The following is a 15,430-nucleotide window of genomic DNA, read 5'->3' on the forward strand; positions in this document are numbered from 1 at the left end:
TTCTCTTTCTATGGACAACCATCAAAATGAAGCCTTTATTTTCTCAAGCCAACTTGTTGCCATGATAAACTGCATTCAATCTGCAGCTATTACCAACACTTGACATTATCTACTTTAAAATTATTTATGACACTTGAAATTCACAAGAAACCCACAAGAGCTATTCCCTTCTCAATACATTCACTGAATGCAGACTTAAGTAAGCACCTGTCATCTTGATCGTGCCTTTTATTTGTGTACTTTAAAATGACTATAGTTTAATTTTTTAACATGGTACCAACATGAAAATGAATGATCTGCAAAACCAGCAGCCTGTACTTCTAGTAACAGTTGTCATACAAAAAAAAAAAAGCCCTGAGTCAGTATTTTTTGCAAGAGTAATGAAGAAGAATACTCCCCAGTCATTTTATAACATATCAAATCTTAAGGCTGTCCAGTATTCATTTGTTTTGTTTCCATCTTGATTGAAGGGAAATACAGCTTTTGTTACTTTGTTAATCCAATTCAGCTAATTTCTTAATACTCAATTTCATTTAAGTCTTCAGAATATCCAGAGGATTGTTGAGATGTGTCTTCCATTTCTGTTCAGAAGAACAAATAGATAAGAATAGCTTTATCTCTTTTTACTATAGGGGAGAAAGTGACATAATTTGTGTTTTCCCAATTGAGACTATTTTGCAAAATTCCTTTTTTATCAAATCTGTGTAATTAGGAATAATATCATCACCTGCACAGGGTCCTGCCTGAAATTTAATATCGTCAATGGCAGTATCACTTCTTATTGATATTCCACGGACAGCTTCAAAAATGATCTGAAAAGTAATGAAGTTTAAATTAGCAATACAGTCATTCTGATAAAATAATGCCAGTTAGGAGTACAGCCAAGAAGGGTGATGTTCTTTAAGTCAGGAAAAGAAGACAAAATTACTAGTTCAAATTCAGATAAATGAGTTACTATTAATTTAGAGAGTAAAAAGAAATTTACAACAAACTATTGGAACTTTGGAAAAATCCCTTTTTGCTGAGATCTCATTGGGCTGTTTTTCAGAAATTCTTGCCTTGAAATGCTTGCTTTCTGGACATGATTGACTCTTCTGACATAAAACACTCTGTTCCCAGCATCCCCAGTTCCTGTGACTGTGAGGGATCCAGAAGCTTAAGTGTCTTTTAAAAAAACACCACCACCCAGTTGAAGTAGAGTCAGATCTGACCCACAGTGCACCACATGTATCAGAGCCAGGCTCTACAATGTTTTCAATGGCTAACTTATTTTGCCAAGCCTTTCTTCTGAGGGGCATCTGGATGGACTGGAAACCAATAACCCTTTGGTTAACAGTGAACACTTAACTATTTGCATCTTCAAAAGGACTCTAGGTTTCTATCTGACTCATTGCCATCAAATCAGAGTCAACTCACAGTTGATCCTTCAGCGGGTTTTCAGAGGCTGTAAATCACACAGGAGGATGCTAGGTGGAGGAATTGAATCTGATTGTAGATATTCATACATGAATGTTGTTGTTGTTATGTGCCATTAAATTGCTTGTGACTCATAGTAACCTTATGTACAATAACTCTGAACCCTGCTCTTTCTTGAGCTAATTTCATTGTCTCTAAAAACCTACCTCCATTACCCTAGTCACTGAGTCAATCCATCTCACTCAGGGTCTTCCTCTCTTGTGCTGTCCCTCCACCCTTCCAAGCCTAATATTATTCTCCAAGGACTGGTCCCTCATGGCAACATGCCATGGATAAATGAATTGGTTAAATCTATCAAACAGACAATTGTTCACTCATTATGTTAAATAGGAAAAATGAAAGACAAAAGCCAGGGAGAAGATGGAAGCAGTGTTGTCTTGAGATTCTGAGACTGTTCAGCTTTGAGTACAGATAGGATACTCTGCTAGTTATCAGGCCTAACTAACAACAGTTAGTGAGCCAATGAATACTTTAGGGAAGTCTGTGAATAATGGAAACTGTCCAGAAGATTCAGTTGCTCAACCATTTAATGAGAAAATGACTCCCTACTGAAATAGCTGATGAAATAGAATCAGATCAAAGAATACAAATGGGACAATTAATATACATATGAAACAATCTTGAGGAAATTTTGGTGGCAGGTATGTGGTAAATAACTTTAACAAAAATCCTAAGGAAGTAGTCCTACACAAAAATCTAAATAAATGCGAAAAAGAAGAGGAAATGTCCTGGCATTGTTAGCTGGAAGGACAGATGACTGAAGCTAAGCATTTTTGCATTCTGGACAGTCATAAGATGCAGTTTTTGGACTTCCAAGTTTGCAATAGAAAGTCTAATAGACAAGTGACTTGATGGAATTAGGTTTATTCTGAATCCTCTGTGGGAGAGCCAAGGACTTGATTCTGCACTACCATCTCCTCTGAGGTTCTTTCATACTTTGCTGACAACCCTTTTATGGCACGATAACTTCCTTCTTGTATTCTATTTAGTCAGAACTCTCTTCTTACTATATCAGCTCTATGAATCATCTGTCTTATTCTTCAGTCTGTACATTTGGATGGACCAAATGTGTAGTAGTGGCCAAATGCACACTTGATAATTTGGCTGGAATGAATACAATAGACTCACGCCCATCAAACTCATTATCTAGGACAGAGGGTTTCTAGGAAGAATTCTATCGGACAGTCCCACAGGGTTTCCACAGCTGTAGATCTAGATGAAAGCACCCTGCCACATTTTCCTCCTGCAGAGTGACTGCAGGAGAAAGATGTGACAGCTCAAACCAGTAAGCTATGAGTTGGAAGCCCAGGCCTTAACCATTGCACTACCAGTTCTCCTTAAATACAGTAAATATAGATTACATGTCCTTTGTTCCAAAACTCTGTCTTGAGGTAATTTTAAGTAGTGAGTGAACCTATGTGGGTGCAATGATAGAACAGTTTAAAATTGCAAGGAACACACAGCAATTAGGGGTGGTTTACTTAATGAGCAAGGTAAGCATAGCTTACTTGTATTTATTACTAATAAGTAGTGAACAGTTTCACAACTGTGCTTGCCTTGTCTACTCTGTCCCTGTCACAGTTTGTAAACTTGAAAAGAAACTTTGATTTTGCAGGAAGTTGCATTGGAATTGGAAGAGAGACAGATGCTAGCTATACCTAGAAGGAGAACCTTGGATGTGATGAGAAAAAAAAAAAAGTAATCATTCACTGTAGATAAGCACAGATGAATATGTGTTTACCTTGTATTGTGTAATCTGGCACTGACAACAATACTCAATATCTGGTATATATACTGTGTGAACTATTAGCTCAAGTTCAATCACCCTTTCAACACTAGCGTCCTCTACATTCCTTTTGATCAGATCATATTTTATGGAGCATTTTGGGATTTAGTTGCTGTGATAAAGCAAGTACACTTGACAACTGACGTGAAATATGAAATGAACATGTACTATTGAGTCTGATTCCAAGGTTTGAGAGTTGCATAGTGTCTAGCAGGTATATGTGTGTACACACACACACACACACACACACACACAGAGTTGTTGTTGTTGTTATGTGCTGTTGAATCTCCTGTGATTTATAATGAACCTATGTACAATATCTCTAAACCCTGTCCTATCCTGTGCCAATCTCAGTGCTTCCAACACACCTGCCCCTATTGCCCCAGTCATTGTGTCAATTCTTCTCATTAAGGGTCTTCCTCTCCTGCATTGTCCCTCCACCTTTCCAAGCATCATATCCTTCTCCAAAGTCTGGTCTCTCCTAGCAACATTCTCAAAGTATGTGAGATAGAGCTTCAAAATCCTTGCCTCCAAGGAGAAACTTAGTTTTATCTTCTCAAGGATACACCAGTTTGTTCTCTTGGATATCCATGGTATGGTCGATACTCTTCTCCAGCACCACAGATCAAAGACAATAATTCTTCTTCTGTCATTCTTATTTATTGTCCAGCTCTCTAATGCATGGCAAGTAATTGCAAAGACCATGGACTGGGTCAGACATACTTTAGTCTCTAGACTGACATCTTTGACTTGAGCACTCTGGAGAGGTCCTTGACAGCAGACTTTCTTAATCCAATTTGTCTTTTGATTTCTTGGCTGCTGGTGTCACGAGTGCTAATTGTGTGGAGTCAAGCAAGCTGAAATTGTTGACAATCTCAATCTCTTCTCCATATGTCATGCTGCTGCCATTTGGGCCAGTGGTAAGGATCTTTGTTTTCTTGATGTTGAGCTTTAATCCATATTGAAGAATGCAGTACTTGACTTTCTACAGCAGATGCTTCATGTCTTCCTCAGTTTCAGTGAGCAAAGTTTTATCCTCTGCATAACAAAGGTTGTTGATGAGTCTTCCTCAAATTCTGATGCCACATTCCTCCTTATTATGGACAGCCTCCTGAATGATTTGGTCAGTATATAGGCTGAAGAGGTATGGAGACAGGACACATTCCTTACTCACTCCTTTCCTGATTTTGAACCATACAGTATTTTCTTGCTCTGGTCTGACAACTGCCTCCTGGCCCAAGTATACGTTTTGTATGAGCACAATCAGGTATTCTTGGATTCCAATTCCTATTCTTCTCAAGGTTGGCCATAATTTGTTATGATCCACACAGTCAAATACCTTTGCATAGTCAATGAAACACAGATTGACATTCTTCTGGTACTCTCTGCTTTCAGCCAGGACCCATCTAACTTTGCATACAGCCTCTTCTAAACCCAGTCTGTACTTCTGGTTGTTCTCTGTTGATAAATATATTCTCTAAGAAAATTATTGTAGTTACTTAAGAATGAAATATTTGGCTGACACTGCCCACTCAAGCCAGGAGACACTGCTACTGATTCCACACCCAAGGAGACACCATGCCCTGGGAGCTAATGACACCATGCCATGAGCAACTCGTGCCAGGAGTGACACATCCTGAAAGTGATGCTGGAATCTGAGTGAGGTACCTTGTGTGTGTGTGTCACTGCTGTTTGGCAGGGTCACCTGGGACCCCTTAAGCTCAGTCAGAAGGGAGCTGACAGATAGAGCTCGTCCTCAAAGGGAAAACCTGGTTTTCCAATCAGGTCTCTGCACTCTGCCTTGCGTCTCTTCACATCCATTCTACTAACTGCATGTAGCCCAGAACACCTTGGGCTGGCCCAGCTGCTGCAGTTGTCTGACAGAAGAGACTGCTTTCACAGGCCTTTTTTCTACCAAACTGAAGCAAACCCTCCCTTGGGTCAGAAGGCAGAGAGAAACCCAGGCAGGGTAGCTGCCAACCTGCTTCTGGAGCAGTGACTTCAGATCAAGAACCTGCTATCATCTCAGGCATGAAAAACTCTACCATAGCTATGTCATATAGGAAGCATGCTATCTCACCTGCCACACAAGTCCAAAGCAAGATGTCACCACCAAAAACTGACACAGTATCAATGGATTTCCTGAAGCCAGAGAGTCTGATGAAATTTTCTGACACAGAATTTAACAGAACAATGATTGAATATTTTCAATGGGTGAAAGATAAACTTGAAAAATTACAGGACACTGCAAGGAAAAACCAGGAGGAACTTAAAAAGACAATCCAAAACAATGCAGATAAAACAAATGAGGTATTAGAGGCTCTAGAAAAATAGGAAATCACAATCCAAAATATGAGGTCCAATGTTTCAGATGCTGTCAAATGATGGAAAGATAGATGAACAGAGTTTAAGAGATGGAACACAGAACCAGTGAAATAGAAGATAGAATGTTCACCACTGATCTGCTAGAACAAAAAAGCAGAATCAAAAAGGAAGGAAAAAGAAGAAAATCTAGGAATAATATGGGGCACCATCAAGAAAAATAACACGCACATCATCAGAACCCCAGAACAGAAAGAAGCATGTAAAGGTACCAAAAAGTTGTGGAAGAATTACTAGAAGAAAACTTCCTAGGCATAAGGAAGAATGAGAAAATATATATTCAAGAAGCTGAGTAAACACCATATAGAATAGACCCCAAAAGAAAATACCAAGGCGTATCATAGTCAAATTTGCCAAAGCCAAAGATAAGGAGAGGATTCTGAAGGCAATGAGGGAAAAACAAAGAATAACCTATAAGGGAGAGCAAATAAGATTAAATGCCAATTTCTCAGCAGAAACTATGTGAGCAAGAAAACAGTGGAATGGCATATATCGAACACTTAAAGAACATAACTGTCAACCAGGAATACTGTACCTAGAAAAACTGTCTATCAAATATGAAGGAGAGATCAAGATATTCCCAGAAAATCAGAACCCAAGGGAGTTTGTAAAAACAAGACCAGCATGGCAGGAAACACTGAGAGATGTCCTTCTTACAGGGGTGTCACAGGAAGTAGGATGGACCAAAGCAACTAGCAATGACACCAAAAAGAACTCAACAAAATGACAGAAATAAAACCTTGCCTCTCAATAATCACAGTGAATGTGAATGATTTAAGTGCACCACTGAAGAGAAAAACTGTAGCAGATTGGGTAGAAAAAAAAAATCAATGTAATTCACCACATTAACAAAGCAAAGAACAAGAACCACATGATTCTATCAATTGATGCAGAAAAGGCCTTTGACAAAATCCAACACCCTTTCCTGATTAAAACATTCAACAAAATAGGATTAGAGGGGAATTTCTTCAACATAGTAAAAAGTATACAAACAAACCTGAGAGCCAACATTGTTCTCTATAAACTTTCATTAAAATCTCAATAAAAAAAAGAATGATATATTTCCCCTTCAATTTAAGAAAATTCTTTTTTAAATGGTTATGAAGTTGTTAGGACATAATACTAATTGTTTGGACATGGATACTTAATAGATAGAACTGGTAGGTAATTCTTTTGTTGTTGTTATGTGCTGTCAAGTAGGAACTGACTCATCGTTAACCCTCCAGCAAGTTTTCAGAGGCAGTTAATTGCATTGAAGGAGACTGCCTATCCTTCTCCCACAGAGCATCTGGGGGGTTTGAATTATGTGCCTTTGCATTGCTGTGCAGTATCTCATTACTGGGCCACCAGAGTGCACCTCCCCCAAAATATTGGAAATATTGGGATTGAGAGCTCCATAACAAAAAAATGCCCGAAGAGGTGGGTTGTAAAGGTTTTAGGTGAAAACACATAGTATTCATCAGCGTTATTAACAATACGAATGATGTAAACATTTCAGTGAGAGCTGAGAATTTATCTAGCACTTGATTTTCATTGCATTACTGAACCAGATGAAAAAAGGATGCGGTAGAAGCAGGGCTTTTCATACCAGGTCACATCTGAGAATTCTATTGGGCAATTTCAGGAACGGTCAGGAGTCTAAGCTTCATCTCTTCCCTAGAGCTGCCTGGAGTTGGCCTCATAGTTGACGTGGGAAGTCCGTGGTTATCCAATGATAGCGGATGCTTTGTAAATTGCTCGGTTTCCACTTACTGGAATTGTAAAGGCTCATCCCTGTGGTGAGTCAGTCTCCTCACGATCAGGATCCTCTTGGATGATATCTTCAGCAGGAAGCCCCAGGAGGAGATACAGAAAAGTGTGACCCAACCTCCCCCAGGAGTTCCACAGCAGTGTAGTGATGGGGAAGTAAGCTTTTAAAACTTACCTTGGACCAGATTGGTTGTGGAGTTGACTTCAATGCATGGTAACCCTGTGTATGTTAGAGCAGAACTGTGTTCCTTAGGGCCTGATTCTGGGAAGGCAGCTCTGGGTAAACTTGAACCTCCAACCACTCAGCAATCACTCAAAGACTTCCTCTGGACAGTAAACACTTAATCAATGGCTTAAAGCCAAGATTCTTATAGGCACACAGATGCTGTTGAGTGGAAGAGGCAGCAGTGCTAAGGGGCTACACAAAACCATGCTTAGAATAAATGGAGATTCTTTGTGGAAATTTACAGGACAAGTGGAAGTCTATTTGCCACAGTGTACCAAGATAAAAATAGTTTCATCATGGAGTCATTAAAAATCATGTTATGCTTAAGTACCCAAAGTGTTCCTCCTTTGCCCATCTAATTTCCTAGTCACTGCTCAGACTGAGTCAATATATAGAGAGGCGATGTTTACTCTTAAACAAACTTGGCTTTCATCTATGACCCTGAAAAAGAACAAAACATTCTCTTTGGTAGCAAAATAGAGAGAGAGCATCAAAAGGTTTGTCAAGCAGTCCCTCACTAGATCATTATCACTCTTGGCTTACCTGGTGTTGCCTCTCACAGCTGTACTCAATCTGTGCCTGGAGCCAGGAAATGCTCTGTTCCCCTTTTCTTCTCCACAAGAGCAACTCTTCACTTTTGTCTTCCCTTTTCAAATAAACGCTCAGCAGGCCAGTCCCTGCTCCGTACATGTGGTAGAAAAAGGTCAAGCAGTGTTTTCCGGGAACTCCCCGCAGCGGCCTGGACAGGAGGCGGGCCTGCTGTCCATACACCATGTTGGAGGCCTCAATGTACATGTAGTAGCCTTGAGGGGAACACAAAAGCAGGCATTGTTTCAAAAGGACTTAAACTATATCCTCTTCTCCCATAGTATTCCTAGGAACAAATGAGGGCAAGCAGATGACTAGCATGCTGATGAAAGGAGTCCTGGTGGCCAGGTCAGCGGGGAGCTGCACTGCTGACCCAAAGGCTGAGCCTCTCTGGCAGTTCCAACCCAGTGGCTTCAAGGGAGGAGGATGGGCAGTCTCCTCTGCTGTGATTCTGTCACACTGGAGGGTCAGGTAAGGGTCAGTTCTAGCTTGACAGCAGGGAGGTGAGGTATTGATAAAGGATTTTATCATGTTAAAGAATTGTATATAATCCAAGGGAAATAAATATGCTGTAAAGTGAGATCAGCAAGGTGATTTAAAGAAATTTAATATAAAAGACATAAACAATATAGTGGGGTTATAGCACTTGTATGACGTCTTATATATAAAAATCTTTTCTGGTTTATAGGTAGTACCTTTCAGACACTGGTCTAGAGGAAAGGGGCCTATAATATGTGACAATAATATATGGCTGTACACACCTGGGGCCCATTTTTTAAAAGTCTGTGAACTCCACATCAGTGGTTCTTAACCTTCAATAGATTAGTGACAAAATGTGGATCTCTTCTGGTACACATAAATATTTGCATTCACTTTCGCTGTTAGTGGACTTTGTGGTAAATATGGTTAAAATCTTGGTATTAATATTCGCTATCTGTGCGATCCTGGTCTAACTAATTATTGCCTCCTAAGTTACAGTCATTTTAAAATTAGGGTTAGCAATTTCTGTTCTTGCAAGCCAAAAAGCAAGCCCACTGCTGCAGAATAAATGCCAATTCATGACAATAATCTTTAAGACTGTCCATCTTTTTCCCCCCAGAACTAACTGGTGGATTTGAACCACTGATCTTCCAATTAATAGTTCAATAAGTAACATGCTACAAAATCAGGGCTCCTTTTCTGTTCTGTAGTGCTTGAATATCAAGTAACACATGTGGAGTACCTGTGTGTCACACAGTTCAGATTATTGTTCCTTGTCCTGTCCTTTTTCCTGAATTTGTGTTCTTAATTCATTCTTCAATATGTGTTTATATGATATTCTTAAATGGATTTTCCACTTTTTTTAAAAAAATAAATACAGATGTAGCTGTTTTCCTTCCTTTTATAACGTGTGAGTTTCCAGCAGGAGTAGAATCAGTCTGCACATAAAGACTGGTGAGCACTGAAGCCAGCTGTCACATTTCCAAACGTTAGCTGTGTGTGACTTTTTCCAACTTCAAGCGACTTTATATTTGAAAGAGCTTGAAATAGGCAAAGTTGAAATTATTTAAAGCCAGGAACTTGTTATTCTACAAAGCAAGGTTTCCTCTTTCTCTGGAACGTCATTCATTGTTAAACAATTACATCACTGAAATAATAGCCTATGTGAAAAGCAAGATAAGAACTTTTGCTAGAGTGAAGAGTCAGTAATATGTGCCAGGAGAATTGGCTGGTGTAGAAGAATTTCAAGGAACAACATGACCAAGAAGCAATAATGATGAAGGAGAAAGTTCAAGTTGCTCTGATGGAATTGGTAAAAAATAAGGTCCCAGAGATTAATGGAATACCAATTGACATATCTGAACAAACAAATGCTGTCCTGGATGTACTCACCACGTTGTGCCAAGAACTCTGGAAGACAACTAACTACCTGGCCAATTGACTGGAAGAGATCCATATTAACTAGAATTTTTTTTTAAAAAGTGACCTGACAGTATAGAAATTAATGAACAATATAACTAATATCACACAAAAGCAAAATCATGCTGAAGACTATTTTAAAAATGATTGGAACAGTATTACATCAACAGAGAATTACCAGAAACATAAATTGGGTTTAGAAGAGGTCATGGCACTAGAGACATTATTGACAATGCCAGATGGATCTTAGTAGAAAGCAAAGAGTAACAGAGGAAGAATGTCAGGATTGGAGGAAGCTCAATAATCTTCCTTATGCAGATGACACAACACTGCTGAAACAGAAGAGGACCTGAAGCGCTTGCTACAGAAGGTCAAAGACTGCAGCCTTCAATATAGATTGAAGCTCAACAACAAGAAAACAAAGACTCTCACCATTGGGCAGATTGGCAGCATCGTAATAGGTGGTAAAGAGATTGAGTTTGTTAACAACTTAGTTTGTTTGGCTCCACAGTGAATACGCTTGGTACCAGCAGCCAGGAAATTAAAAAATGAATTCCACTGGAAAAGTCGGCTGTTGAGACCTCTTCAAAGAACTGAGAAGCAATGATGTCAGTCTGGAGACTCAGGAGTGCCTGATCCAGGCCATAGTATTTGCAATTACTTGCTATGTATCAGAGAGCTGGACAACAATTAGGGACAATGGGAGAATTGACGCCTTTGAGCTGTGGTGCTGGAGAATAGTATTGAATATACCATGGACTGCTAGGAGAACAAACAGGCTCGTCCTGGAGAGGGAGAGACCAGGTTGCTCCTTGGAGGCAATGATTCTGAAGCTCTGTCTGACATACTTTGGACATGTTGCAAGGAGTGACCAGTCGTTGGAGAGGACTGTCATGATTGGAAGGGTGGAGAGACAGTGCAATAGAAGAAGACCCTCGATAAGTGGATTGATTCAGTGACTGGGGTAATGGGGGTAGGTGTGTCAGAGAAAGTGAGATTGGCACAAAGCAAAGCAGGGTTTAGAGATGTTGTATACAGGGTCACTATGAGTCACAGGCAACTTGACGGCACATAACAACCACCACCACCACCATCAGAGCAATGTCTATCTGTGTTTCATTGACTATGCAAAGGCATTTAACTTTGTAGATCACAACAAATTGTGGCTAACCTTGAGAAGAATGGGAATCCCAGAAACACTTGATTGTGCTCATGTGAAAATCTATACTCAGACCAGGAAAACGACCTCAGAAGAGCAAGGAAATACTGCTGTTGGTTGTTGTTATGTACCATCGAACTGCTTGCAACTCATAGTGACCCTATACACAACATCTCTGAACCATGCTCTATCCTGAACCATCCTTATTTTCTCTGACACTCCTACCTCCTTTATTCTAGTCACTGAATCAATTCATCTCATTGAGGGACTTCCTCTCCTGTGTTGTGTCTCTACCCTCCTAAGCATGATACCCCTCTCCGAGGATTGGTCCCTTCTTGCAACATGTCCAAAGTATGTCAGACAGAGCTTCTGAATCCTTGCTCCCAAGGAGCAGCCTGTTTTCACCTTCCCCAGGATGAACCTGTTTGTAATCTTAGCAGTCCATGGTATATTCAACACACTTCTCCAGCACCATGGCTCAAAGCCATCAATTCTCTTTCTATCATCCCTAGTCATTGTCCAGCTTTCTGATACTTAGTACATAATTGCAAAGACCATGGCTGGGATTAGGCACACCTTACTCTCTAGACTGATAGCGTTGCTCTTCAGTACTCTGGAGAAGTCCCTAACAGAAGACTTTCCCAATGCAATTAACTTTTTAATTTCTTGGATTCTGGTACCAAGAGTGTTGATTGTGGAGCCAAGCAAACGGAAGCTGTTAACAATCTCAATCTCTTCACCATCTATAATAATGCTACCAATTGGCCAAGTGGTGATAAGGTTACAGTCCTTGACCTTCTGCAGCAAGCACTTCAGTTCCTTCTCAGCTTCAGCAAACTAGTTGGTTCAAAATAAGGAAAAGAGTGCATCAGGGATGCATCCTGTCTCCATACCTTTTCAATCTATATGCAGAATAGATAATTTTGGAGGGTGGGCATTATGCGGAGAAATATGGCATCAGGAAGACTCATCAATAATCTATGTTATGCAGATGACACAATCTTGCTTGCTGAAACTGAGGAGGACTTGAAGCGCTTGCTACAAAAGGCCAAGGCCTGTAATCTTCAATAAGGTTTGAAGCTCAACATCAAGAAATAAAAAGATGAATTGCACTGGGAAAATCTGTTGTCAGGGACGTCTCTAGAGTACTGAGAAACAATGATGTCAGTCTAGAGACTAAGGTACAAGTGATCTAGGCCATGGTCTTCACAGTTACTTACTAAGCATCAAAGAGCCGGACAATGAATAAGGATTCCAGAAGAAGTAGAAGAAGAATTGAAGCCTTCGAGTTGTGATGCTGGAAGAGTCTTGAACATACTATGGACCACCAAGAAAACAAACAGGTTTGTCTTGGAGAGGGTAAAACCAAGCTTCTCTTTGGAAGCAAAGATTTTTGAAGCTCCATCTCGCATACTTTAGGCACATGGCCAGGATGGACAGGTCTCTGGAAAAAGATACCATGCTCAGAAAGGTGGGGGAACCACGTAGGTGAGTAATAACCCTGATGAGATGAATTGACACTGTAACTGGTGTAATGTAGGCAAGTGTGTCTGAGTCAGCGAGACTGGTTCAGGAAAGGGCATAGAGTCTCTATGAGTAATAGGCGACTCGGCACATAACAACAATAACAACAGCATAATGCTGTATACCCAAGGCCCACTTAAAAAAAATTTCTCTGGACTCTACATCAGTGGTTCTTAAGCTTTAATAGCTTGATGAAAAATGTGGACCTCTTCTACTACATATATATCTTTGCATTTCACTTTTATTATTTTGTTTTGCAACACTTCTTTTTTAAATATGTTTTTATTGTTGTTAAATGCCATCAAGTCGCAGGCGACTCATAGCGACCCTATGAAGGAGAGTCCTCGACGCTTGGGTGCCTTTCATCCTCCCTCCAGGTTCATAGGGTATCTGGAGGCAAGCTATTATGGAAGTGGATGCCACTCCTCGTTCCAATTTTTAAATGTAGATGATAAAATATGATGTTTCCAGAGTGTATGTTTCATCCTCATTATTTCATATAGAACTACCGGTCAATTTGAGATGGAATAAAGAAATTCCTACTAGGACAGATAGCGGAAATGGCTTCTAATAATGGTGTCATGCTCATAGTGTCACTCATGCCCTCCCCCATGAGCATCCTGCTGTGCAGACCAGGCAGAATGCTTAGCGGTGCTCATTACAGATTTTAATTAGGAGTATTATATGATAAAGACAATTAACAATTACTTAAATATAATACTTCTTAACCTATACAAATACCAACAAAATTGTTTTGTTAACCAATTATACATGGAACTAGAAGATTATTAACCACTGCTAAGTTGAGACTAGTGTTGTTATATTTTGGAAGCACATTCTTCCACATTGTGCATCACTCTTTGTCAATTTGCTGTACTGAGGTATCTGGGTTTGCTGTGATGCTGTACCTTGTGCCGTTGGGGTGTTAAATGTCATAATGGTTTCCCAATGTGGACAGTGTTTGGTGGAGCTCCCAGTTGTAAAACAGGTTTGGAAACACATGCCTCTGGAAACTCTATGAACTTGCAGAAATGACGATAGTTACAGAAAGGCATTAGGTCTTTTGTTCTTATGAGTTGTGCTCGACTCGATGGCAATCAGCAACAACTGAGACTTTTGATAGAGGCTCTTTTCCTTCAGTCACAACTTTATTCTCAAAAAAGTTAATGACAGAGGTACACAAGTACTAATTGCCACAATACTATAGCTATGATACCAAAAAATTTAACAATATCAGTGATTATACAAACACATGATGAAGAAAAACAAACCACCACCAGTGTGTGGTTTGCAGAACATGCAGATAAAACCAAATGAATCAACGTGCAGTTGCAATTGGTGATAATGGCAATCCTAACAGGAGTGTATTAGAGGCTTCAAAAAGTAAATTATGTTGATTTTTTAGCTTGTGGATATACTGATCATGTAAAGTGGTCATACTAAAAATATTTCTACTGTTATAACTAACCATAGGGATATTTTAATTACAAGGTGATAGATTTAAACTGAAAACACTACATCCAAAAAGAACGTCTAGACCATTATTTGAGTGTCATTTCCTCTGAGAGTGGTACCAGTTAGTGTCTACTCTCTCTTCACCAGGTGATCTTACTGGCTTCTAAGGCTTCCATCATTACAGTCTGAGATTTAAACAGTGAACACTTATCTTTTCTCAGAATCCAACACTTCAGATACAGAACTAGTTGGAGATAGCCTATACCCCTTCCAGAAACTCACCCCTTCTTTTTCACTCATTTTCCTAAGCAAAGATGCCCAGAATTGTAATAAATTTATTAAAAATGTGAGTCTTTGCACCAGATGCTCTGCTGGAGAAGAAGGGGCAATCTCCTGCTGTATCAGTCAGATCTGATTTGACAGTACACATCCAAAAAAAATAATAAAATTTAAAAAAGATTTTTTAAAAATGTGAGTCTTCTGTAACTGCAACCACTGTACAACCTCCTCCTCCCATAGTTTCACTCAGTAACTCTGTCACCCAGCAAAACAGGTCCATCCAGGTGAGGGTGTGGCCTCGACCCACTCCTCGCAGATCCCAGTATCATCTGTCACATCAGGTTGCCTGTTATCAACCAGGTATCTCGAAAGTAACCTCTGGCAAAGGGTCCCTGGCTGCTGGGAGGAAGTGGCAGTCACCGTGTCCTAAGGCTGCTCTACTACTTGCTTAAACCCCCTCAAAGTTACATTTTGATTAGATGGCTCTTTGGTGTGAATAAAAAATTGAAACTCGGAGCAGTATCTTTGACCTGGCATGTCACATTGAACACTTTGTCATTTTAATGACAAAGCTTCATACAGAGATGCACAGAGTCATCCAAAGTCACAAAGAGTCTGCAAGAGTCATAGGAAAACATGGCGTTGCTGCTGATTTTCTTATAATATGCTTTGTAGTATTAGAGAGAAAACAGTCACATTTCTGGAGTGTTTGTCCTCTTTGACAATTCCAGTGGTCAATTTTCATTCTTTGTTTCTGACTCATCAATAGTGTAATTATGTGTTGTCAAGTCAGAACCAACTCATGCTGACCCTCCAGCGGGTTTTCAGAGACAATAAATCACATGGGAGGAGACTGCTCGCCCTTCTTTCATGAAGTTGCTGATAGATTAGAACCACATGCCTTTGC

At 39.9% G+C, this 15,430-nt stretch overlaps 1 protein-coding gene across 1 annotated transcript in view; it reads right to left on the reverse strand.

Annotated features, from left to right (window-relative positions):
- Positions 1 to 516: 516 nt before the first annotated feature.
- MAMDC2 (MAM domain containing 2) overlaps positions 517 to 15,430 on the reverse strand; it is a 233,989-nt gene continuing 219,075 nt past the window's right edge. The window contains exons 12-14 of the mRNA XM_006894405.1: positions 8,163 to 8,422; positions 728 to 812; positions 517 to 581 (exon numbers count right to left, since the gene is read on the reverse strand). Of these exons, the coding sequence (XP_006894467.1) occupies positions 517 to 581; positions 728 to 812; positions 8,163 to 8,422 (410 nt within the window). The remainder of the gene's footprint in view (positions 582 to 727; positions 813 to 8,162; positions 8,423 to 15,430) is intronic.

The sequence above is a fragment of the Elephantulus edwardii genome, unplaced genomic scaffold, assembly GCF_000299155.1.
Source record: "Elephantulus edwardii isolate Elephantulus edwardi_28Jun2011 unplaced genomic scaffold, EleEdw1.0 scaffold00141, whole genome shotgun sequence".
Lineage (NCBI taxonomy): Eukaryota > Metazoa > Chordata > Mammalia > Macroscelidea > Macroscelididae > Elephantulus > Elephantulus edwardii.